Source organism: Schistocerca gregaria, chromosome 3 (genome assembly GCF_023897955.1).
Source record: "Schistocerca gregaria isolate iqSchGreg1 chromosome 3, iqSchGreg1.2, whole genome shotgun sequence".
NCBI classification, from domain to species: Eukaryota; Metazoa; Arthropoda; class Insecta; order Orthoptera; family Acrididae; genus Schistocerca; species Schistocerca gregaria.
This window is the reverse complement of record NC_064922.1, coordinates 953,100,211-953,125,725: the sequence shown is the minus strand read 5'-3', so window position 1 is coordinate 953,125,725 and position 25,515 is coordinate 953,100,211. Positions and strand designations below refer to the sequence as shown.

The window sequence follows — 25,515 nt, the reverse complement described above, 5'->3', positions numbered from 1 at the left end:
AATTCACCAAAATGATCAGACGTGAAGTTTTGTACGCAAATACTGCTGCGTAAGTTCAATAGGCGTTTTTACAGATTATTTTGTTTCAGGCGTTTCTAAAGTTTATTTCCTTTTTCTCCACTTTCTGGAGTATTAATCAGTAAAATTTTTGCTGGTTATTTTTGTTAGTAATCAACAGTAATTGCTCAGGTTTTCTGTTATCGGAAATGGCCATTTTAGAACCTTCTCGCCGGCCACGTGGCCTAGCGGTTCTAGGCACTTCAATCCAGAACCACGCGACCGCTACAGTCGCAAGTTGGAATCGGGCATGGATGTGTGTGATGTCCTTAGGTTAGTTAGGTTTCAGTAGTTCTAAGTTCTAGAGGACTGATGACCTCAGAGCCATTTGAACCATTTTGAACCTTGCCCCGTCTTGCACAAATTCATGTGGAATACTTGGAATGTTCAATAAAGAGGGGCACCATCTTTCTGCGTATGGAAGCTGTCTATGTCCATCTGAGAAAGCTACACTTCAGTCGCTGCAGATGCCCACGCTATCGTTCTTACCGCTGGCGCTATCCAGTTCCAGCACCGAATGGAAGTGACTTCATTTGTGGCGACCTAAAGTTGCTGCATGTGTTGCGTTTCGTGATCAGCGTTATGTAATAAAATTTTGTGTTCACCTATGGTCTGTGACGAATTGGTTTTTGGTGAGTTTCCTATGGCCATCGAGCCTATTTTCGTTGATACAAGCAGTTTCAAATTGGCGAGGCAAGTTGTGAGCTGTCTGTCACGATCCTGGCATTGAGAACAGTTGCCACTATTTCGCAGTGACCCACGTCTCAAATCCATCAGCTTGCGTGGATTCTGGAGATAACTGGAAGCATTCACACTCTTCTAAAGGAACATTTGCACATGTCTAGAGTGCTCGAAAGCTAGATACCGCTGTTGATTAGTGTGGATCAAAGAAGAAATGTGTTGAGGTACGCTGATACAGTAAACAATGTGCCAATAAGGTCATCGTCTTGTTACTGCAGTATAAATCAAATGGACATGGGATGGACATGTAGTCAGGCAAATAGATTGTAGGTAGGGGCATGAGATGGACATTTAGTCAGCCAAATAGATGGTAGATGGGCCAAAGGAATCCTTTATTGAATTCCGAGAGATAAGAAAGGAGTGTATGCCCTAATATAAGGTTGGCTGGTGTCGCCGAAATAAACATGTAGGAACGACATGGATGCACTTAGAGCTGAACACCATAATGTTAGGAGAAGCTTACAGCAGCAATGAATGTCGGATGGCTGATATAATAACTAACATTTACGTGTAGGAACTGGCAATAGTGTTGGGTATTAGGAAATTTTACCCTAACAAGAATCCAACTAGCAGTTTGTAACACTGAGATGTGCCATATTTACAAGAAGTTTCGCGTTTTTAAGTCTCACAGTTTTTATGCAGCAACTGATCAAGATTAATGTTTCTGATTCAGCTACTGGCAGACATTTTGAGAAACCGATATTTCACGTTTGGCTATCGAGTATTGTAATGAGGAAGTAAGCCGTACACCACAATTCTCGGAAAAAGTGTGTGGGAGAATTAGTTACTTGTGAATGGCGTCTCGTACAAAACGGCCACGGGACGTCGTGGTTGAATGTCTTTAACTGTTTCTTACACTCATGACGGCTGAGATAGGCAGGGAAGTCCAGTTATATCGAAACCGTCCTGTACTACACGAAAATGTTAGCATATTCAGCGCGAGATTGACAGGTGAAGAAGCAACTCCGCTTCGAACGGAAGGGAACACGTCGCTCTACTCGCAAAAAGTTCCTCTCTCAAGTTCCACTGGCCATTCTTCAAGCGGAATTGCGAGGCCATTTGACTGCCTACCACGTACCTCTCGCGCAGGGGCTGTGGCGACTGGACGAAAGAAGCCGAGGCCTCACAGGTGAAGTACAGTCGTTTTTGTCGCAGTTCGTCAGCCTGCAGGGTAAGGCTAGCAGTGAGCTGTAGCGGTAGCGCAACAGCACTACAGCTGTCCTCTAATTATCTCGTACATATTTGGACTGTTCCGCCGCTGGCGGCGCTCGTTCGTCGCAACTTGCGCCACTGCGCGCTTCGAACCAATTCTGTGACATGCTGTGAAATGTATCCTACTCTCTATCGTATCAATTGCGTATTACATTCCAGCACATAAAAAAAACTCGAAGGGGTTGACGTACAAATGCTATCAGACAATTTCTGTACAATGAATACAAAAATGAATTTTTACTTACTTCAGTTTGGCTCGCTGATTTTTCAGGTGGCTTTGCCACTGTTACCAGTTAACAACGGATTTCCAAATAAATGTTCCCAGTTATTTGTTAACAGTATCTTGTTCAGTACTTATTATGTTACTCAGCACAAATGAGCAGTATTTCTGTGGTAGGTGGCATATTTTGTTTACATTCGTTGTGAAACGTGTTAATTAAATGAATGAAGGCTATTTCGCATACATTTTGGTAGTTTTCCATTTCTTTGCTTGTTTTTGGTGATTGTTTTATTCAGCCCAATCAGATTAGAGCCTTTTGCGTCAGAAAAGAAACTATACATACTAAATGCATTTAGAAAATGTGGTCCGCCAAGTTTTTCCTGTTTTTACATCTCTGTCACCTAGTGAAATATACATAAACATTTGAGCAACTATTATGACGAAGTTCATAATTAAAAATGAATGATATTGAGGATGATAGTAATAATAATAATAATGAAGCAACTTTAGGTTGTAACAGAAGGAAATATCTTGATGATTGATTGTTTAATCCCAAATAACCTGAGATCTTTGGGAGCTGTAATAATTCTCTTGGCACGCCTGGCAAACAGATTATCAGCTTCAGATAGAAGGATGAAAGTCACATCATCGAATTTCAGAAGAGAAGGCATTTCTTGTGTCGAACGTCAGTGCAGCGCCTAGAAAAGTATTGATAAATCAGGCGGAAATAAAGCAGACAGAGGACTTTGAATACCCATTGTAGTTCATTCAGCTTGGAACAAACAAATAAAAAAAGCAGAGCCTTTAGTCGAGGATTTGTGAAATGTAGTAATTAATATGAGAAATCAGGCAGAACAATTAGGAAACAAATAACAAAGTTTCTGGGAACGATCTTCGGCTAGGTGGACTGAAGGGAAAAGAAAAGAAAACAAAAGCAGTCTCACGTGAAGTCACGTGACAGCAAAAGAAGAAGAAAAGGATCACTAAATGGTCGAAAGCCCACCGAAGGCGAATACGGGTATGTTGGGTGAAGCTTGGAGCTCAAGGAGGAAAACGGTTTTGAATACGTGCTAACCCAGATCGCCTGATTTGAGGTGGCAGTAACAGGTCTAAACATATAAACAGTAACAACAATATTTAATAACAATATCAATTACAAGAAACATATTTTAATGTCACAAACTTCAGTTTAAAGGCAGCATTACCCGCGCCACTATTTGCTTACTGATCATTTTAAGTGAGGGTTGGAAGGAGCTGGCGCGACAGTGCCAATGGAGATACTTGAATAATGCATCAAGCAAACTAATACTCATGCGTTGCCTGCAGCCGTTGAAAGGGAGCGCCGATTCTCGCATTTGTTCTACTTTTATTGCTTTGCACGATAGTAGTGAAACTGCAACTCTAATCCGTGGTAGGATATCTACAAATTTATGATTTTGATTACCTGATTTCAGAGGAACAGTGTTTGTAAGTACAAGATGCGCAGTCGGGAACGTGTTTTCGTTACGCCTACTTGTTATTCCGGCGGTTAATTGCTCCCGCCTTCTAACCAGAACGGAGCGGACGTGTAAGGCTGGGCTGTATACAGTGGCTACAGCAAGCGACCTCTTTTTATTCAGGTTCACCAACAGTGGAGCCTAACGAAGGTGATGGCTTTTTACAAGCTGAATTTCTACACACCGTGTTTTATTACCGTAGTAGTATATGTAGTGTAATTAGCTGGAAGCATGTGAGTTCTATTCAATTAGATGTATGTGAAAAAACGTTCAAGTATTTTTTAGACAACGGACATATACTCATGCTCATAAATTAAGGATAATGCTGGTACATGGTGAAACAACGCTCTGGTGGCCGGTTTGCAGGTTTAAATCACCTCGGGGTATGACCATGCGGTGCATTTGACCTGCGGTCGTCGCACGGTGGCGTTGGCAGCAGTCCACATACGCAGAGGTGTGTTGGTGCATGTCAGAGTACGGTGCAGCGAGTAAGTGTGCAGACGTTCTCAGACGTGCTAATGGTGGCTGTGTGTTTTGAAAATGGCTCAAAGAACACATATTGGTGACGTTATGAGGGGTAGAATACTAGGGCGACTGGAAGCTGGTCAAACACAGCATGTCGTAGCACGGGCCTTCCGTGTGCCACGAAGTGTGATCTCAAGATTATGGCAACGATTCCAGCAGACATGAAATGTGTTTAGGCGCTACAGTACGGGACGTCCACAGCGTGCAACACCACAAGAAGACCGATGTCTCACCATCAGTGCCCGCAGACGGCCACGGAGTACTGCAGGCAGCCTCGCTCGGGACCTTACCGCAGTCACTGGAACAGTTGTCTCCAGACACACAGTCTACAGGCGACTGAACAGACACGGTTTATTCATCTAGAGACCTGCAAGGTGCATTCCACTGACCCCTGGTCACAGGAGAGCCCATAAAGCCTGGTGTCAAGAACACAGTACATGGTCATTGGAACAGTGGTCCCAGGTTATGTTCACGGACGAGTCCAGGTATAGTCTGAACAGTGATTCTCGCCGGTTCATGTGGCGTGAACCAGGAACCAGATACCAACCCCTTAACGTCTTTGAAAGGGACCAGTATGGAGGTCGTGGTTTGATGGTGTGGGGTGGGATTATGATTGGTGCATGTACACCCCTGCATGTCTTTGACAGAGGAACTGTAACAGGTCAGGTGTATCGGGACGTCATTTTGCACCAGTATGTCCGCCTTTTCAGGGGTGTAGTTGGTCCCACCTTCCTCCTGATGGATGATGACGCCAGGCCCCACCGAGCTGCCATCGTGGACGGGGTACCTTGAAACAGAAGATATCAGGTGAATGGAGTGGCTTGCCTGCTCTCCAGACCTAAACCCCTTCGAGCACGTCTGGGATGCTCTCGGCCGACGTATCGCTGCACGTCTTTATATCCGTGGGACACTTCAGGAGCTCCGACAGGCACTGGTGCAAGAATGGGAGGCTATACCCGAGCAGCTACTCGACCACCTGATCCAGAGTATGCCATCCGGTTGTGCTGCCTGTGTACATGTGCATGGTGATCATATCCCATATCGATGTCGGAGTACATGCGCAGGAAACAGTGGCGTTTTGTAGCACATGTGTTTAAGGACGGTTTTCTCAACTTATCAGCAATACCGTGGACTTACAGATCTGTGTCATGTGTGTTCCCTATGTGCCTATGCTATTAGCGCCAGTTTTGTGTAGTGCCACGTTGTGTGGCAGCACATTCTGCAATTATCCTTAATTTATGAGCATGAGTATAGAAATATGAAGAATAGGATCAACTCTGGATGGGTTCTTAAGCTCCTCGGGCACTTTTGATCACCCTTTTGCTTTCCTACTAGAGGAACTGTAGGCTTCGCTGAGAGGATCGACGCTGAATTTCACGAAACCATTGACTTGTCGTACCTTGTACACGCAGTGGACTAGTTGGCGAAATTAGGAGGGGAGCAATGTTTAACAGGATGGATTTGTAAACAGGAGTAACCGGAATCAGCTCAGTCATCGGAGATCCTAATGTAACACTGTTGTAATGGATGAGTGGCATCAGGTCGCTACCAGTGACTTGGTTACCGTCTTTCTCCTGCTTAGTCGGCCGGTACGTATCCATTGAAGCACGCTTTGGAGTAAATAGATTGTTAGGTTTGCTTTCCCTCGCGACAAACTAACTAATTTGCTGGTATTGAAAAGCGTATGAATGCCTGTGGATATCTTCCGTCGACCAACAACACTAACTAGAACAATGTACGAAACGCTGTTGTTGCCATTTAGTAATGTCACTTATCCATCAAAGCTAGTACTACGTTCCCAATTACCCCAAAACTGACGGTATTTCTTATACAATGAAACGAGCAAACAGCTCCTATCGGATCTCAAAGTATAGCTCTGTAATGAACTGACTACCTCTGTGGAACCAGAGACGTTAGTAATAAAACTCCAAACATGACCAAATGGTGTGTATGTCCAGACTGTCTGCGTTGCAAGGGGAGACGCGGCGTAGCTATGAATGTGGAGATGAGTGGCTTTCAGATACTACTGCCGTTCATAGCTTCGGCAGTTAATTCCGTCGTACTCCATCAGAACTCTCTCTCTCTCTCACACTCTCTGTCTGTCCTCGTTCAGACAGCGCCACTAGGCGTTTCACCACTGCCGTGTTGTGGTGAGTCGGCAGCCGGGCATTCTTGACGGGAAGTTGCCGTGCCTTCCCCAAAAGAGTTCCTACCACTCACTGAAGAACGAGTCAGTTGGTAGCGTCTCTACGCAGCGCACCTATGTTTGTTAAAGCATAGGGCCATTCTTCTTTATCACGCAATAAACTGAACACTGCCGTAACACTTTCCCACAGTCCCAGGCGATACTCACACGTCTAGCTGTGCTGTTAATATACTCCTTGAACACATCCTTCCCTGGCTAGGAACTCTGATCCCGCGGAAGGCTCGGAAGGAGTTCAGTGCGCAGTAAGTTGGGACATCGTATGGCACTGGACTCGCTTTAGTTAGGAACGGAATTCAAATTCCCAACTGATCATCCATATTGAAGTTACTGGTGGTATCTACACCCAATCAAGGCAGCACATAAAGCGTATGGTGGAGGGTTGGGGGGCGAGATTTCCACTCTCTAATACACTCAAGTGAGAAAGGGAGAGCGAGGAGGGGATGAGGGGGGTAGTAATCAGTGGAAACGAAAAGTGGACCACTGAAAATAATTGGCCAGAGTCTGCTTATTCTCCTCCATAGAGAAGGGACAATGACGATTTAGGAATACTGAAGGAAATAATTTTTAAAAATATGAAGTAATGTGTGTTAGTGTTTAGCTTTGCCAGTGGGTTGGTTACGAGACCCTACAATAGATTGTTTGTACTAGGAAGTAAGTTAACAAATGGTTAAAATGGCTCGGAGCACTGTGGGACTTAACTTCTGAGGTCATCAATCCCCTAGAACTTAGAACTACTTAAACCTAACTAACCTAAGGACATCACACACATCCATGCCCGAGGCAGAATTCGAACCTGCGACCGTAGCAGTCCCGCGGTTCCTGACTAAAGCGCCTGGCTGTTGACAAAAGTAATAGGGGAACAGTTGCATTGCATTACTGCCTATGTATTTTTCTCCTATGAACTCTGTGTCAGTAGTGACAAAGTGCTCACGTGTGACACTGGGAAGTCCACGAGTGTGGCATCTGAAAAGTTGAAACAGACCTGTGGGGAACATTCATTATCAACAGGACAAGTTTTTTGTTGGTACAGATAATTTATCGAAGGCCTATATCAGTTGAACATGAACCTCGCTTGGGGAAACGTTCAACTTTAAAAACCGAGTAAAACGTCGAACTTGTGAGATCAGACCCACGGTTAACAATAAGGATGATGGGTGACCTCTTAAATACTTTCACAGTAGGCCTACATGAAATTTAGGCCAAAATGGTGTCGAAAAATCTCACAACTGAGCAGAAGGACAGTCGAACAAACGTGTGCGTTGATCTTCTACATCTGCATCTACGTAGATACTGCGCAAGCCAACGTACGGTGCGTGGCGGAGGGTACCCTGTACCACTACTACTCTTTCCTCTTCCACTGGCGAATAGAGCGAGAGGGACACGACTGTCTATATGCTTCCGTATGACCCCTAATTTTTTATGTCTGATGTTCGTGGCCGTTACGCGCATTGTATGTTGGTGGGAGTAGAATAGCTCTGCAATCAGCTTCAAGTGCCGGTACTCTAAATCTGCTCAGTAGTATTTCTCGAAAAGAGGACTGTCAGTGACCACGATTGGTTCAAACGTATGATCAACGCACAGTGAATCCTGGGTTTTTGACTAGGATGCCGAGACAAAGCCGTACAGCGAGGAGAGGCGCACTGAGGCCTGTTCTCGAACGAAGAAAGATCGAATGAGCAAATCAATGCTGATTTGCTTTGTTTGACAAAGAGGGTATCGTGCTTAGAGAATTTGTTGCGCCAGAAGAAACTGTCAACCAAGTGTTTTGCAAAGATGCCCTTTAAAGGCTGAGGGAAAGGGTGAATCGTGTGAGGCCGGATATTGCAGGCAAGTGGCTGTTGCATCATACCAATATCCACATTTCACACGACCGCTTCCAGCATGGAATGTTTGACCTCAAAAGGCGTTTCTATTGTTCGACAGCCGCACTATCCACCTGCCATGAGTGCTTATGACATTTTTCTTTTCCCGAAGTTGAAGATCGTGTTAAAAGGACGCCGTTTTGGTTGGGTAGTTGGTTTGTGGAGGAAAGCGACCAAACTACGGGGTCATCAGTCCCTTTTTCCACATTTGGGCAGGTCTCGAATTAAAAACAGTTCCAAAAGGTGTAATGGAAAGTGAAAGGGTAAAATTAACTTCGAACTACACTTAAAGACAAAACGAAAGAAGCTAACAAAAGAGGATAAACGTACGCTAAAAGGAAAAGTTGTGGAAGGTATTAAAATAATACAGCAGATGGCCTGGGCTGGCTGATCGCAAAAATAAAAACAAACTGAGCCAGCCACTCTGCAACACACTGAAAACACAGCCTAAAAGACAAGACTAGTGGAACACATTTCGGAAAAAGACGAACACCAAGGCGTAGGAACAGCAAAGAAAGAGTGAGGAAGAGTTAAAATGGACGGAGGGTACAGGCCTGGAAGAGAAGGCCTGACACCCACCCTTAGGTTATGTGATAAAAACGACCCTCACGAATGAAACTTAAAAGAATATCAGCCATTGAGCCATTGTCTCCCAACGCCGTTGGCAGTGTGGCGGGAAGGTTAAAAGTCCGCCACATAGCGGCTAAAATTGGGCGGTTGAACAAGATGTGGACGACAGTAATGTGGAACCACAGCGACGCCGAGGCGGGCCGTCCCGACTGAGTTATCCAGGTATGGCCGATGCGGGGCCTGCAAAGAACAACGGAGTTCCTGCGAGTTGCTCTCATGAATGGCCGCCACACATTTGTTGTCTCCTTGATAGCACGTTGGTTATTTGGTATACTGAGAGCGCACCATTCAGCGTCCCAGATCGCGAAAACCTTGCGACGACCGATTGGAAATCAGTCTCCGGCAGGCCGATCTGCGCCGTTGATTTACCAGTAGAGTGTTTCGCCAGCCTGTCAGCAAGTTCATTGTCCGGGATCCCGACATGTTCTGGGGTCCAATAAATAAATGTCGTGTGACGAGGGCCTCCCGTCGGGCAGACCGCTCGCCTGGTGCAAGTCTTACGATTTGACGCCACTTCGGCGACTTGGGTGTCGATGGGGATGAAATGATGACGATTAGGACAACACAACGGCCAGTCCCTGAGCGGAGAAAATCTCCGACCCGGCCGAGGATCGAACCCGGGCCCTTAGGATTGATAGTCTGTAGCGCCGACCACTCAGCTACCGGGTCTTGAGGTCGAATGGAAGGACTGTGAACGTCTACTATTTGCGACGGCATAAAGTGACTGCCGGATAGTCATTACCAAAGCACTGGTCGAGAGCCTGTAGGGGGGTTAAGGAGTCACTACAGATGAAGAAGGGCTACCTGCGCAGGAGCGGACATGCTCAAGAGCGCCATAGGTGGCCACCAACTCTGCAGTGAAAACAGTGCAGCCATCCGGCAAGGAGCGCAGTTCAGTCTGGCCAACGTGAGCGTAAGCGAGCCATTTTGGGAGCCTGGAGAGCATTTAAAAGTATGTAAGTGACATGAATCCTTACAGCGCTGCTACCAGTACTGAGGGCAACTGCTGCAGCACTGTGTAGTTGTCGAAGGGAAATAATTTGAAGGGTAGAACATTGCCGTCTGAAAGAAATAAAAACTTTGGTAGATGAAAGATTAGTTTGGTTACCTCGCTGAGACACCTCGTGCTGCCCCACTTGACAGGACTACACAAAGCTGTTACGATGCCTGAACAGACACACTGCAGCACGAACTGTTGAGTGCCGCGGCTGATGCCACGGCTGCGTGGCACTTAGTCTAGGCCTAGGAGGAGGAATGAGCTACTCACGCGCCCAGCACGTTGTACAGCTCGAGCGTGAAGTGGTAGTAGCAGATGCGGGGCGGCTCGTCCTCGCGGCAGGCGCGCGCGCACTCGTCGGGCGCCGACAGCGACGGGTTGCGGCGCAGCTCGCTGAGCGCGCGGCTGCCGAAGTCGATGGTACGCAGGCCGGCGGCGGCGGCGGCGGCGGCGGGCCCGCGCGCCGGGTGCGTCTGCACGAGGCCGTGGCTGGCCGTGAAGTAGTTGGAGCCCGCCGTCTCGAAGACGGCCTCGGGCAGCCGCCACGAGGGCTCCGCCGTCTGGTCCACCACGACCGCCGCGCGGGGCTCTGCCGAGGCACACGCACAAGCAGTCATCAGTAAGCGCTCCCTAGGGACAGTGGCAGATTGTTCAGGGAATCCACAATAGCGGTTAATAGTGCACGGTCACAATTACTGAAGTGTCTCAAATACAATGAAGATCCAAAGAAACCAGTACTCGTGTCTAGTATCGGCCTCGCGAACGCGTAGAAGTGCCACAACACGACATGGCATGCACTCGACTGATGTCTGAAGTAGTGCTGGAGGAAACTGATACCATCTTCCTGTAGGGCTGTCCATAAATCCGTCAGAGTACGAGAGGCTACGAATCTCTTCTGAATAGTACGTTGCAAGGCATCCCAGATACGCTCAATGATGTTCATGTCTGGCGAGTTTCGTGGCCAGCGGAACTGTTTAAACTCAGAATAGTGTTCCTGGAGCCACTCTTTAGCATTGTCCTGGTGGAATTACCCAACTAGCTCTGAATTCACAGTGGGCATGAGTGGATGCAGGTGATCGTACAGGATGCTTACGTACGTGTCACCTGTCCGAGTCGTATCTAGACCTATCAGGCATCCCGTATCACTCCAACTGCACACGCCCAATACCATTACAGAGCTTCCAGTACCTTCAACAGTCCCCTGCTGACATGCAGAGTCCATGAGCTCACGAGATTGTCTACATAACCGTATACATACATCCCCTCGATACAATTTGAAACGAGACTCGACCGAGCAGGCAACATGTATCCAGTCATCAGCATTGTCGCTTTTGACGGGCAAATGCGAGGCGTAAAGCTTTGTGTCGCGCAATAACCGAAGGTAGACTAGTTGGCCTTCGGCTCCGAAAGCCCATATCGATAGCGTTTCGTTGAATGGTCTGCGCGCTGACAATTGCTAAGGGCCCAGAATTGAAATCTGCAGCAATTTGCGGAAGGCTCGTACCTCTGTCACGTTGAGCGATTCTCTTCAGTTGTCGTTGGTCCTGTTCTTGCAGGATCTTTTTCCGGCCGCAGCGATATCGCAGATTTGATGTTTTTCCGGATTCCTGATATTCGCGGTACCCTCATAAAATAGTCGTACGGGAAAATTCCCACTTCATGGGTACCTCGAAGATGCTGTGTGCCATCGCTTATGCGCTGACTATGACACCACGTTCAAAGTCACTCACATCTTGGTAACCTGTCGTTGTAGCAGCAGTAACCTGCTCCAGACACTATAGGCCTTGTCGACCGCGGCACCGTATTCCGCGTGTTTACATATTTCTGTACTCGAATACCCACGCCTATACCAGTTTCTTTGGCACTTTTGTGTAAAATCGTCATAACGGTTTCCGTTAGGACGTTCGAAGTGCACTGTTGGCCGCGGGGCATAATGTGAATTGTAGGGTTTGGTTTAGCGACGAAATCCACTTTCATATGGATGGGTTCGTCAAAATTGGCGCATTTGGGAGAGTGAGAATCCGCATCTCGCGATCGTGCTCACCCTCAACGGGTGACTCTGTGGTGTCCAATGTCCAGTCACGGAATAATCTGTGCGACATGCCTTCGTGGCATGGTGACTACCAAACGGTACGTGAAGGCTTCGGTGGACGATTTCATCCCCATTACCCAAAGTGACGCTGATTTCGAGAATGTGTGGTTCATGCACTCTCGGGACCACATTGTGTCTCTCGGACACCCAGAGGCCTCCGGCATCGGCCTCGATTGCCCGCCATATTCTCCGTATCTGGACACATGAGACTCTTCTTGTGGGGCTGTTCTAAAGACAAGCTTTACAGCAGTAACCCCAAAACCACTGCTGCACTGAAAACAGCCATTCTGCTATTCGTCTGCGCCATATCATCGCCAATGACGGCACGCATATCGAATATGTCATAACCTGATGTTTACATGTAGAATTAAGTGTGTGCACGCTGTAGTTTGTAATTAATTTACTTTTTTCATCTAGTTCAATAACTGTCACCCAGTAAAAGAAGGTGATTGCTAATTTGTAACATACGTGTGGCGCCATTTTCTCTGAGTTCAGCATCTCTGTCATCACGATGATATGCTCACACAGTTTTTCGTAGGGACAGTAGGGAAGACATGTAAGAAATGCGTGCCAATGTGATCGTGGTCCTAAGGTGAGCGGCAAGTGTTTGAGTTTGTGTCCAATGAAAAGACTAAATGTGTAGTCCGTAATTATTTCTTGTTAGCAAGTTAACGCGTTCCAGGTATGCGATAGGACTGTTGATGTTATTAAAAATTCGAGAATCCGATACATGGATATTTTAAAAGAGTATCATATTCGGTCCCTGATATATCGGTAGGTACCGATAAATAGGTATATCGAAGGAATAAATGTCGACGTACCGGCCAAGAAAATATCGGCTGTACATTGTAAATATACTACTAGTTTTAGAGCTGTAAATGTAAGATTTGATTTATTATTAGGTATTCTGTACAGAACACTTCCTTTCGACCTGAATTCAAATGTACGGCCGCAGGTTCGAATCCTGCCTCGGGCATGGATGTGTGTGACGTCTTTAGGTTAGTTAGGTTTAAGTAGTTCTAAGTTCTAGGCGACTGATGAGCTCAGAAGTTAAGTCCCATAGTGCTCAGAGCCGTTTGAACCATTTTTGAGCCATTTGATAACTGCAAATCAGCCACGTTTTGAGAGGAACACAAGCTGTTGACTTTTGTTTTACGCACAATCAAACACATATCTGATACTGACAATTTTCGTGTCTGGCCATATTTATCATTTTTGCCATACATTGCACCCCGTCTGACAACATTATTGCTAACAAAATTAGAACTCCCTAAGTGATTAGATGTGTCTATTTCTTTGTAGACCTCAATACTTGCTTGTTCGTCAGCCCACAGGGCCTTCCACGCGCCCGTCGCGCGACGTTAGCAGACACACCCCACCTCCAAACCGTAACTGGTGACATTTACCACTGTGCGCCTCATCTACCGGACCTGCCTTCATACCAACTTTCCGCCCGATTCTACCAGAAATTCCAACTTTTTTTCCAACTTAAGGCTCTGGCCTAATTCTAATGGCGAGATTAGAATGTATTTTGTTTTGCTTTGTTGTAAACCGAACGGGAAAAATGTGTACAAAATCAAATACGTAAAGAAATATATTGTTCCACAAATAACCATGTGCCTTTATACCAGTTTCCACCACTTAATCTGGCGTTCAAAATGCATACAAAACGCGAGATTTACGTATTCTCTCCCTCGTTACCCGCAAACTACCAGTCCTACAGAAAAAAATGAACAGGGTCATTTTTGTAGGGGATTTAAAATACTTAAATTTTGTACTGTGACATGTTTTCGCTAGACGCCGTAGTTTTCGAGTTATTCAAGATAAATGTACAAAAGTGACCTTCTAACGAACCCAACACTTCGCCCCTACCTGTCGAGATTTCATGGCACTCCCTCCGACCACTGTACAAAAATTTGTGACCGCGCGAATTACTTCCCACATTCAACCTTTCCTTATCTTCATTGACCGGCCTTACTACGCCAGTGCCTTAGTAGAGTACTTACGAATTGTGAAATTGACGTTTGTGTCAGTTTATCCGAATTTTTTAAATTCCAACAATATGAAATGAAGAATTGCGTTGTTTTGGTAAAGCCTTCTGACTACGAAAAGACTGTGTTTGTAAGGGTTAAGTTTGACTCGGATTGTCAACATAAGCACTTTTAGCGTAACGTTAACAAAAGCCGTTCTTCTTTCCCAGAAAGGCAAGGATCTGCTGCACCAATAGAATTATGTTCAGTTAAATACAGTACTGTCCAAACCAATCTTAGACTTCATAAACTTTTTACTTGTAATGATTGGCTTATTGGTTTAAGAACGTCGCCTCTTGTTACAGGTATACCCAAAACAAAACAGACACACTAATTTTTACACAACCTTGACGTGGCCTTCACCTCTCGTGAAGAATGTTGAGCCGCGCAATAAACCGACAGGGCCGTTCGTACTAGCTGGGAAGCTGGACAACAGGTCCAAGAAAGGGAACGGCAAACCTGTTCCAGTAGCACGCTGTCTAGAAAGCGTTGACGCGGTGTCTTGCACGCCGGACGTTTGAGGAGGAAAAAACCAGCTCCATAAATTGGATTAAGTGGCAACGAGAGGCGGCTGCTAACCATCTGTAGTCCGACACAAAAGTCGTCTCAAGTGCCATCGATGAACAGACTTGATAATCCAATTGATAGTGCTATATGTTCTCAAATGTCAATTCTGTTCGGCTCAAGATTCCTAGAATCGAGCCTCATTATACAAAGCGAGGCCGTGTGACACGGTAACCACCAGATGACATACAGAACTGTCACGACGTGCAGGGTGGACAGCGGTCGGGTTGAGAAAGGTTTGATGTGCAACTATACTGCCGTAGCTATTTGGAATTACTCCAGTTTCAATTCATCTTACAGCTGTTAGCAGGCACGTGGCGAAGAACCAAATGAGCTATCACAAGGGCTGAGTGCATATCCTGATCCTCAGGACGAAATACGGAGCATTAACATGGGAGGCAGCTAACCTAAGATCTTGGTCGTGATCTACCAGCCACGGCCGAACATTTACAACCGTACGACTTGTAACACACCCTTGAAGGAATGTCCCTTCCGCACGAAAATAAGAATCGTGTCTTGGTGATCACGGTGCATACGAATGGCCGCATAAACTCACCGACTGGCAAACTTCTTCCACAGAGATCTGTTGCCGAAGAAGTTGGACCGGGAACATGACAAGATTTTGTTTTCCTGTAGCTGAAAATATTTGTCTAAATTTCTTGGATTGTTTATAGTATTCTGAGTTATCAAGTTTGTAACCTACCCCTCGTTTTATTCAGTCTGTACATAAAAGCTTTCGGGTCTGACAGTGGCATCGTAATTGTGTTAAAGAAGACAAAGGACTTGGACGATCAGTTGAACGTAACGGATAGTATACTGAAAAGAGGTTATAAGCTGGTCATTAATAAAAGTAAACAAGGGTTATGGAGTGTAATCGAATTGAGTGTGGTTGTGCGGAAGGAATTGGACTAGAAAGTGAGACATGGAAAATAGTAGACGAGTTTTCGTATTTGGGGCAGCAAAATAATTTGAAAGATTTGTACACCAAATGAAATGCTAGTAAATCAGAGTTAGTTTTTTATATTAACATTTGGTGTGCTTTGAATGCAAATATAATTAAAATTTTCACTTTTTTCGGAAAGTCGTCACTTTAAATATCTTTGCATACTCAACACGTGAGCGATACACAGTCGCTGATTTCCAGAGGTTGCGTTGTTAAGAAAAGCGCGGGCCCCTTAGTGGGTAACAAGCGAGTCGAGTCGAATCGCTGCCTTGCGCAGTAGCAGTTGTGGAATCGTGGAGAGAGGGTATCGTTGTATCATGGCGGAATGATCAGCTTGGGTAGCATACGTGCGGCACAAAGATTGCTATTTGAGATATTCCGTGATGTGTAAATTTTGGATGAAGGATGATTTTTAAGTTGACAGGATAAAGAAACAGCACTTCAGAAAAAGGTAACTTATTTTGTTAGCGGCAAGCACGAGTTCAGTAGCTACTGCTGTGCAAAGATTTTATTGTGCCCAGAATTATCTACGTGTTTAGGGAGAACTATCAACTACGTGTTCAGTATTCTAACTATCATTTAGATTAGTTAAATAGTAATGTATTACGAATTCAAGAAAGCAAATTTTTGTAATAGAAATATTTTGTAGAAGCAGGCATTATCGAGTATGACGATGCGGAGAGAGAGAGAGTGCTGGTTATTCGTATTAGATGGAGTTCACTTTTGCGTCATTAAAAGCATTTCAAAGTACTTCCTTCTGTCATTTATAGATACTTCATAAAGAATATCCTCAATGTTCAAAGAAATATGTTGGGTAAAATTTGCATTGTCAAGACTTCTGCGTGAACAATAGTTAATAATTTTGAAAGAGAATCAAGAACTAATTTCCTGAAACATCAGCTTGAAAGGAAAAAGAATAAGAAGGCAAACTGGCACGCAGTGAGCTATTTCAGATCATTATTTGCGGTGCAGGCACAGCAGAGCGAAATTATTCTTTGTAGGATAAGAATTTATTGTACAGCCTGAAGGGACGTTCGAAGACGTTTCGCTATTGTAACCAGTCATCTCCAGGTGACTGGCAGGTGTCCAGCTGAAATATCGTGGAGTGAAGTTTACGATGACCGACTGCAATCCCGAAATCCACCGGGAAAGTTTTATATTTCACTCTAAAGAAGCGTTTTTGGCGGAATAGTAGGAACAGATTTCAGTTCCATCTAAATTCAACACTCGCGTTTTTGTTATAGGGCACATTTAAAGTATTTAACAATTCTGAGTATTCTTGTGAATCATTCTTTTGTGCGATCTAACGTACAGACAGTCAGATACATTTTAGATTAGTATAATAATATCCCTAAAAAGTAATTTGCATAAATAAGTTCATGTTGAGAAGTGGGGTCACGACACCGATCGTAGATCTGAATCTGGAATCGGAATTTAGAAGTCGGACAGTTCTCATATTTTCAGGCAACTTAAGGGGATTCAGCCAGGTAATATTAACAGCGACCGCCGATATTTCGGCGGGAGCACACCCCGCCATTTTCGAGGCAAACTGTAACGGACAGGTCGCAGTTCGTAGTAATATTACCTGGCTGAAAATTGTATACGCCAGGAGACACTCAGTTCTCAGATTATTATCGAGGAATTCAGTTACACACAGTTTCTCCGTAAGACTCCCAGCTGTAGAGGTAACTTTCAAACCTACTACGGTAGAAGTAAAGAAGATGGCAAAAAAAGCGTTCCTGAAAAAAAGGAATTTGCTAACAGTGAATATAAATGTAAGCGCCAGGAAATCGTTTTTAGTACGTATTTGTTTAATGGTGAATGATGGGTCTGAACGAGAAGAGAACAGAGACTTTTCAAATACAATGTTACGGAAGGATGGTGAAGGTTAGAAGAGAGTTGGGTTGTTTTGAAAATCAGCCTTATGAAAAAACAATTTATTTCTGGAATTAGGCAGACATGTTTCGACACCTATGTGTCATCTTCTATGTGTAATTTTTTTTTATTTCTGTGAAATGCAGTATCAAATTTATAATAATTTATCTATTGTAGGACTAAGAATTATAATATGTGGATTTTACTTTGTTCCATTTAGACGTTCACCTTAAGATTACATCGGTAAATGAACTGCATTATTATTCATTGTCTTTGTGCCCTTTCTCGATTTTTTTTTATTTTTTTTATTTTTTATTTTTTTTTTTTTTTGCAGCGTGTCATCTGGAAACTAGCCATGCTGCGTCTGCAAAATGGACATATTGTAATCGTTAGGCATACAGTAGATAAATTATTATAAATTTGATTTGGATTTTACAGAAATAAAATAATGACCCACAGAAGATGACACATAGGTGTCGAAAGATGTCTGGCTAAAAACAAAAATAAATTGTGTTTGCAAAAGGATGATTTTGAAAACAACTCAACTTTTAAATCGCTAACACGGAACCACGTCAAGTGGAGCTTCAAATCTTAGTAAAATGAGTTCGAAGGGAGGTTGATGTGAATGTTGGGTGCAGTAATAGACGCGGCCACGAGTAGACTTGTACAAGTTGATTACCGTAGAGATCTGCATCAAAGTAGCCCTTAGACTGATGAGTGCAACGATGCAGACGAGAGAGGTATTTCGTGCACGTTGTGACAAGTTCTTCGAGAATAAACTAGCAATTTCGGAACGCGGACTTCCTTGTGTAAAGCAGTATATTTTGGCGTCACTCGAAGTTTGTAAAAGTAGTTTTGTCCGCGTCGTGTGCAACGATCCGCCCGTCCGCGGGTGTAATTATCGGTGCACCGCAGCTCTCGTGAAAGGGATCGCTCGCGTGCCGGCGGTGTACACGTTGGGTGTGAGATGGAGTCCGGGCTGACTTTCGCCACGTGATTTACGGCTGACAGGAGGGGCAGCAACTGGGGCAGCAGCCAGCCGGTCGCGTGCCTCGCCCCTCCGCGCTGCATCCGTTCTGCCACCCGACGTCCCTCTGACAACGCCAGGGGTGCCAAGTGCTGCAGCTGTGCGAGCGCGCAGTTGGGCGCAAACCGGTCTGCACTCGTCTGCGACGCTAACCGAAGAACGCCACCTGTGTAGCCCTCGCTGCAGCCACACCGATAGTGGAAGAATGTGCGTAGCAGCGATCTGCGTGGAGCCGGCGCACACAGCGCTCGCGGCGCCTTGTCCGGTGTTTCTGCTTCGGTGCTCACGCACCGACAGCACGGATTCCGCTGTATAAGGCGCTGAAACTCGTTGGCGTATCGCCGACGCCGGGGCCTGAAGCTGCCGACACCGACTCACTTACCACGCTCACAGTAGAGATGTACAAGGTGTGCGGGATGAAATGAGCGGCTTTTTCTTGTCAAGATGAAACATTAATTTTGAATTGAAAAGTAAAAACATTTTATTCAAAGCACTGATCATTGCTTTCTAAACATTTTGACCACCTTTCTGGCAATTTGTGGACACCACGCCAATAGAAATGTTCGTCTTTTGAAGCAAACCAATCAGACACCCAATTTTCGACTTCTTCGTAGGAATCGAAGTGTTCCTCGTGTCCCATTGATGAAAACAAATGGTAGTCGGAAGGGGCCAAGTCTGGTAAATACGGCGGGTGGGGTAGCAGCTCCCAGCCAAGTGTTTTGATTGTATCCTGAACCAGTTTTGCTTTGTGAGTAGGTGCATTGTCGTGTAAAAAAAAAAAAAATACTTTGGCATCTCTTATGTCCCATTATGGTCTTCTTTCGATCAATGCATAGTTCAAATTGATCATTTGTTGTTTGTAGCGATCAGTATTCCCAGTTTAACCCGGTTTTAGAAACTCATGATACATCACACCTTTCCAGTCCCACCAAACACAGAGCATTGTCTTCTAGCCGAATCGATCTGGTTTTGCAGTCGATGTTGATGGTTGTCCCGGATTAACCCAGGATTCTTAAAATAAATCCATTTTTCATCGCCAGTAACAATTCGATGCAAAATTGACTTTCTTTAATGTCTTTGAAGCAGAATTTAAGAAATGGTTTTTCGTTTTTCCATCTGTCTTTCAGCCAATTCATGTGGCACCCATTTTCCAATCTTTTGGATCTTTCCCATAGCTTTCAAACGGTCAGAAATTGTTTGTTGTGCAACATTTAGCACTGCTGCCAGTTTCTTCTGACTCAAAGTATCATCTTCATCCAATATTTCTTGCAATTCGGCGTCTTGGAACTTTTTTGGTGCTCTTCCACGTTCTTAATTTCTTACATCAAAATCATTATTTCTGAACCGTCGAAACCATCTTTTGCACGTTGCTTCTGATAGAGCATGTTCACCATATGCCTCGACCAGCATTCGATGCGACTTTTTTTCAAATGAAAACAAAAAATTAATGCTTTCCGCAGATCATCACTTTCAGGTACAAAATTCGACATTGTTAACACGGTGAAAACATATGATGTTGCTTGTCCCATGACTTAATGTATACTAAATATCTTTGACAGATGTCATACCAACCAAAACCAAAAAAATTAAAGCTCGTTCACAACAAATATTCCCTACCGACACATTTGATCTACTGAGACTGGAGTAGTGCAACACGTACAGCGCCTCTCGGTGTTGAAAAAACAAAAGCAGCTCCCAAACTAGCTCCCATGTCTTTAAAACATCAATTCACAAAATGACCCAAGTCCCTCCACAAGTAGTAATTACGAAAAATATATAAAAAACCAATAGAGGGAAATAGCTAGTATAGAAAGCAATAGAAAAGAAAAGGAAAATTTAATTATAAATTTTAGAAACATGGGAAGGGGGAAAAACAGTAGAAAATATTAAAATATTAGTTATTCCAATACGTAAGAAAATCAATATTATAGTCGTAGAACGTAGGTCTGGGACACCAAACATAGTGTTTATTAAAGTATAAATAGCCATACGTTGTAATTACGATACTCCAGTCTGTAGTCTGCTCTAGTTCGGAAGTTATTTAGGACGTACAGCTTTAGAGAACAACAACCGCGACTTTATTAAATGGGGATCAAGAACAGATCGTGACGAGATTGTTTTTGAGGGTTGTCAATTCAAGACTTTAATTTGGACATTTATCAGATTAGATAAACGGGAAGGTGAATAGTAATCTCTTTGGCTTTAATGCCAATTCGTGTGAATATTTAAACGCTTTGCTGTATTGAGAATTTTAGCCGGATTCGGACTTTGAATTGTGATAGTGGGAGACTTTGACTTCACGCGACTAGTGCTCATAGTTAGTGACAGTTTGCCGGTACTAAATAGAAGTACGTTATTTACGGAAAGTGACAGGATATTGTCTAACATCTCTGACGCTACCCGGAATCCTACGTAGACATATAATTAAAGAACTTCTTTGAATGAGATTGTGTGAGTGAACTTATTTATTAATCATTATTGTCAATAAACTGACGCTGTTAATTTGAAACATAATACAAGTCTTCAACATTAATTAAACTTAGATTAATAAACGTTAAGGTTACGTGATCTATGCCAAGAACAAACTAGCGATTCGTAGCTAAATCAACTGTACGAAAGGTTAAAGTATCGTCGTCCGTAAACATTGGTAGTAAAGCTACTAAAGATTTTTTCTCTCACACCTGGGAAGACCAGCCGTGTAGTGACACACGTTTAACGTTGGGTTTTAAAAGTAATCAAACTGATACTTATCCGGGACAATATTAAATAAAAGTAAAATCCTTCAATGACAGTTAATGTGTATAAAATAAAATCAAACTTTCACCTACTAGAGGAAAAAGCGAAAACAGGAAAAGGGCTGCTACAGTAGTAATGCCTCATTTCGAAACGTGGACTCTTGCAATTTTGAAGCAACATTCTCCTCGATGTGCAACACCTTTCTTGTAGCGTACACACCGTAGTTTCTAGCACCTCGGTTACATTCTCATACAATTCGCGTTGAGCTAAACAGAGCGTGGCTCATAGGAGAAAAGTGGACCATTACGTAATACGGGGAGTAGCTCACAACTGGTTCACCTCAAAAGGTCATTATTCATAATGTTGAGAATGGTTGTGACGTGGGGTCTGAGTGGGGTACGGTCAAGTAGGGTGTGTCTCAGGGATCAGTGTTGGGGCCGCTTCTGTTCCTTATTGGTATAAATGATATGCCCTCTAGTATTACGGGTAGCTCTAAAATATTTCTGTTTGCTGATGACACTAGCTTGGTAGAAAAGGATGTTGTGTGCAACACTGGCTCAGTTTCAAATAGTGCAGTTCATGACCTAAGTTCATGGCTTGTAGAAAATAAACCAACAGTAAATCTTAGTAAGACTCAGTGTTTACAGTTTCTGACACGCAATTCAACAAAACCTGACGTTTTAATTTCACAGAATGGGCATATGATTAGCGAAACTGAACAGTTTAAATTCCTAGGTGTCGAGGAAAGCCCACGTTCAGGATTTTGTTCAAAGACTTACTGCTGCCATTTTTACTATTCGAACGGTATCTGAAGTGAGTGAACGTTCGACACGAAAATTGGTCTACTTTGCTTATTTCCATTGCCTTTTTTGTTGTATGGTGTTATGTTTTGGGGTAACTCTTCCCATTCTGAAACGAGATTTTTGGCTCAGAAACGGGCGTTTCGGGCAATAAGTGGTGTGAGGTCACGAACCTCTCGTCGATCTTTGTTCACGAGTCTGGGTATTTTGACATTGGCCTCTCAATATATATATTCCTTACTCTCGTTTCTTGATAACAGTATCAGCTTATTTCCAAGAATAAGCAGCTTTCACTTGATTAATGATCGGCAGAAATCAAACCTGCATTTGGATCGGACTTCTTTAACTCTAGTGCAGTATTACTGCAGTATACCGCTGCATGTATTTTCAGTAAACTACCACTCGAATTCAAAAACCTCAACAGAAATCCATGCGCTTTCCAATCGAAACTGAAGAGTTTCCTCGTGGGTCACTCCTTCTATTCTGTCGAGGAGTTCCTTGAGAAATTAAGCTGATTCTTCTTAGTATTGTCGCTTGCATTTACTTAAACTAACGACGTGCCTTATTTCGGGTTCATAAACATTTTTTCTTGTCTGTTATTACTTTTATCTTGTAATTCCATGTACTGATACGTTCCATTAGCTTGGAGATTACCTCCTCTATTTGGTCCTATGAAACGTGACGTGTAAATAAAAAAATACTGTTTAAATAAATTCGTGTAGCTCTTCTTTTAAACTTATCACTTCCCTTAAGTGCTCCTCAGAGATTGTGTTAACGCATAGCTTCTAAGCATGTTTGTCAATTCAACCAAACGACAACATGAATTCAAATATAACCATTTCATTTTGGACGATGTATTTAATATTTGGGGAAAAAGGTAACTGTTGGTGCACGGATTGGTGTGTTTGTCAAGGTCGATATATTTATGGGATAAGTTCAAGTGGATAATACAAACAATACCGAGAGAAAAGAGATCATTAGCAATCTGAAAAAGTGAGATAAGGTTTAGAGACACCACCTTAAAGCAACGTAGTAGAGGAAATGCTGGCCTACGATAAGTCATGATTTTGACGGAGAACTATGTCAATGCCAGAAAAAATAAGAGATAAAGAATGAAGAATGCTCGCTCCATTAAGGGACTATTTATCCAGTCATGTTGGTACTCGGCTGTTTTTCTATCTCAAACGGCGTCATTGCGCTGAGACAAGTTTCATCAAAATGGATCAACTTAGTGAGAGATTACGAGATTTAGGGAAACGCAGGAAACTTAAGCCCGAATAACCGGAGACAGGTGTAAATGTCAGTGGTGCATCTCAGCCACTGCGCCACCTCTACTGCCGCTGTGGTTCGAACCCGCTACTTGGACGAGCGTGTATTACCGATACGAACTGCTACGGAAGAGAGAAAATTAATGTGTAACTCTCATTCAAGCTACGCGGGCAGGTATCAGAAACAAGTAACGGTATGTGAGATACAAGTACCCATTGTCTGCTGGCGATCTGGTTTTAAGGTCGAATGTCCTAAAACAAGCGAAGACCGTGAAATGGTGAGGTGAGAGAGAATGTGGCAAGCTGTTTCTTTTTTTGTGAAAAGAGAATGGGCTAGAGGAACAAGGGCCGCAACTGGGCGTCGCGAGCAGCTGAAGGTCGCTGGAGACGCGAGTGCCTGGCGGAGGGGGCCTGCGACGGGGGCGGGGCAAAAAGCCCGGCACCAGGCGGCGGCGGCGGCGGCGGCGCAACCCCCCGCCCCCCGTCACGGGCGCTGCTTCCGCGTGCCGCTTTTTCGCCGCCGCGCGATGTTTGGCCAGCGGAGCGTGCAGCCGGCCACGGGAAACTCGAGAGTGCTCCCGTGAGGCGGCATTCGTCCGCCCGTGCCGTGGTACTAACTGGCCCGCATTCAGGCTGCTCCCGCCTAGGTCCGGGAAAACGTTTTCACCCGACGCTGTAAGAACTTTTCGCGGCACACGTCTCTCTAGGGACGGCGGTTATCACTGAAACAACCGCCTTTCGGTTAATTCAGTTTTTTTTTTTTTCACGTCTGAGTGTTAAAACAGCTCAAAATACCAGTTTCAGAAATAAACTATTTTCGGTTATTATTCCTATTATTTCCTGTAATAAACATAGAAATCGGACAAATATTGAAAAAAGTTTGCTGTCTCAGTTTTAAGATGCTTAGAATCACAATAGTCCATGTTCACAAAATTGAAAGAACGGTTCCGGCGTTGACTTTCCTTCAGCATTGCCACGAAAATAGCAGCAATATCCGAACAGCGCCGTGGCTGGGAACTAGACATGCCTGCTGTACGTCAGCTCCGAAACTAAGTAACAGCCCAAGCTGCGGATGCTCACTTATACTCCCAAAAAGACTCTGTCAGGTCGCAAAATGATGGTAACAGTTTTTTTCGCGATCGCAGAGTAATTCTGACAAGAGATATCATGGGAGTAATGGTTGAGAATACTGACACAGCAAATATTTGTAGTCAGACTCACGTGAAACTAGAGATACGACAAGAAATCATGCAAGAAGCATGCAGCCATGTTGTAGAATTGGAGAATTTGCTGCAAAAATGGCTCAAATGGCTCTAAGCACTATGGGACTTAACTTCTGAGGTCATCAGTCCCCTAGAACTTAGAAATACTTAAACCTAACTAACCTAAGGACATCGCACGCAGCCATGTCCGAGGCAGGATTCGAACCTGCGACGGTAGCGATCGCGCGGATCCAGACTGAAGCGCCTAGAACCGCTCGGCCACAGCGGCCGGCCGAAAGGAACCCTCCCGGAATTTGCGTTAAGCGATTAAGGGAAATCATGGAAAGCCTAAATCAGGATGGCCGGATGGGGTTTGAACCATCGCCCTCCCGAATATGAATCAAGCGCGCTAATCACTGAGCTACACCGCTCGGTGGGTCGGTCGGCGCCCGAGTATTGCGGAGATACTTCGAGGACTCAAGGGTGGGCGACGTTGTTTTTACGAAACTATAACAAGAAAATTTAGAGAACAGGCGTATGCGGGTGATTGCAATACGATAAACGATTCTGCTGCCGCCGACGTAAATTTCGCGTGTGCCTCGCCTTTTTTTTTTTTTGGATATTTCGTTCCCTTCCATGAGCGGGGAGTACGGGTCTTATTAGAGCTTGGAGGTGTGCTTTTTTTCCAGCCAAAGGAATAAGGTTATACTATTTCACACCTTTGTTTTTGACTTCGTTTGATGCCTAGGTATTGAGGGTAGAATTTTTGGTGATCTCGAAATAGGGGCTGTACGAGAAGTTGCAAGGAACGGTTCTGACATTAGGAGCAGGCGTAAGAACCACAGAGAGAATATAAAGTACGACTTGTAAGAAGGTCTATACACTGTCATTTTTATTTCACTCAGTTTGCGACTGGAACAGGAAACATATTGAGTGGTAGGGGTACGAGGTATCCTTAGCCATCGATCGTATGATGCCTTGCGAAATGTGAATGTAAGTACAGGTTGTAAATTGTTAAAAATTTCCTGTGTT

The 25,515-nt window shown here is 44.3% G+C and overlaps 1 protein-coding gene across 1 annotated transcript in view; it reads right to left on the bottom strand.

Moving 5' to 3' along the window:
- LOC126355925 (uncharacterized) overlaps nucleotides 1-25,515 on the bottom strand; it is a 199,060-nt gene that overhangs the window by 61,172 nt on the left and 112,373 nt on the right. The window contains exon 2 of the mRNA XM_050006486.1: nucleotides 10,217-10,535. Coding sequence (XP_049862443.1) covers nucleotides 10,217-10,535 — 319 coding nt within the window. The remainder of the gene's footprint in view (nucleotides 1-10,216; nucleotides 10,536-25,515) is intronic.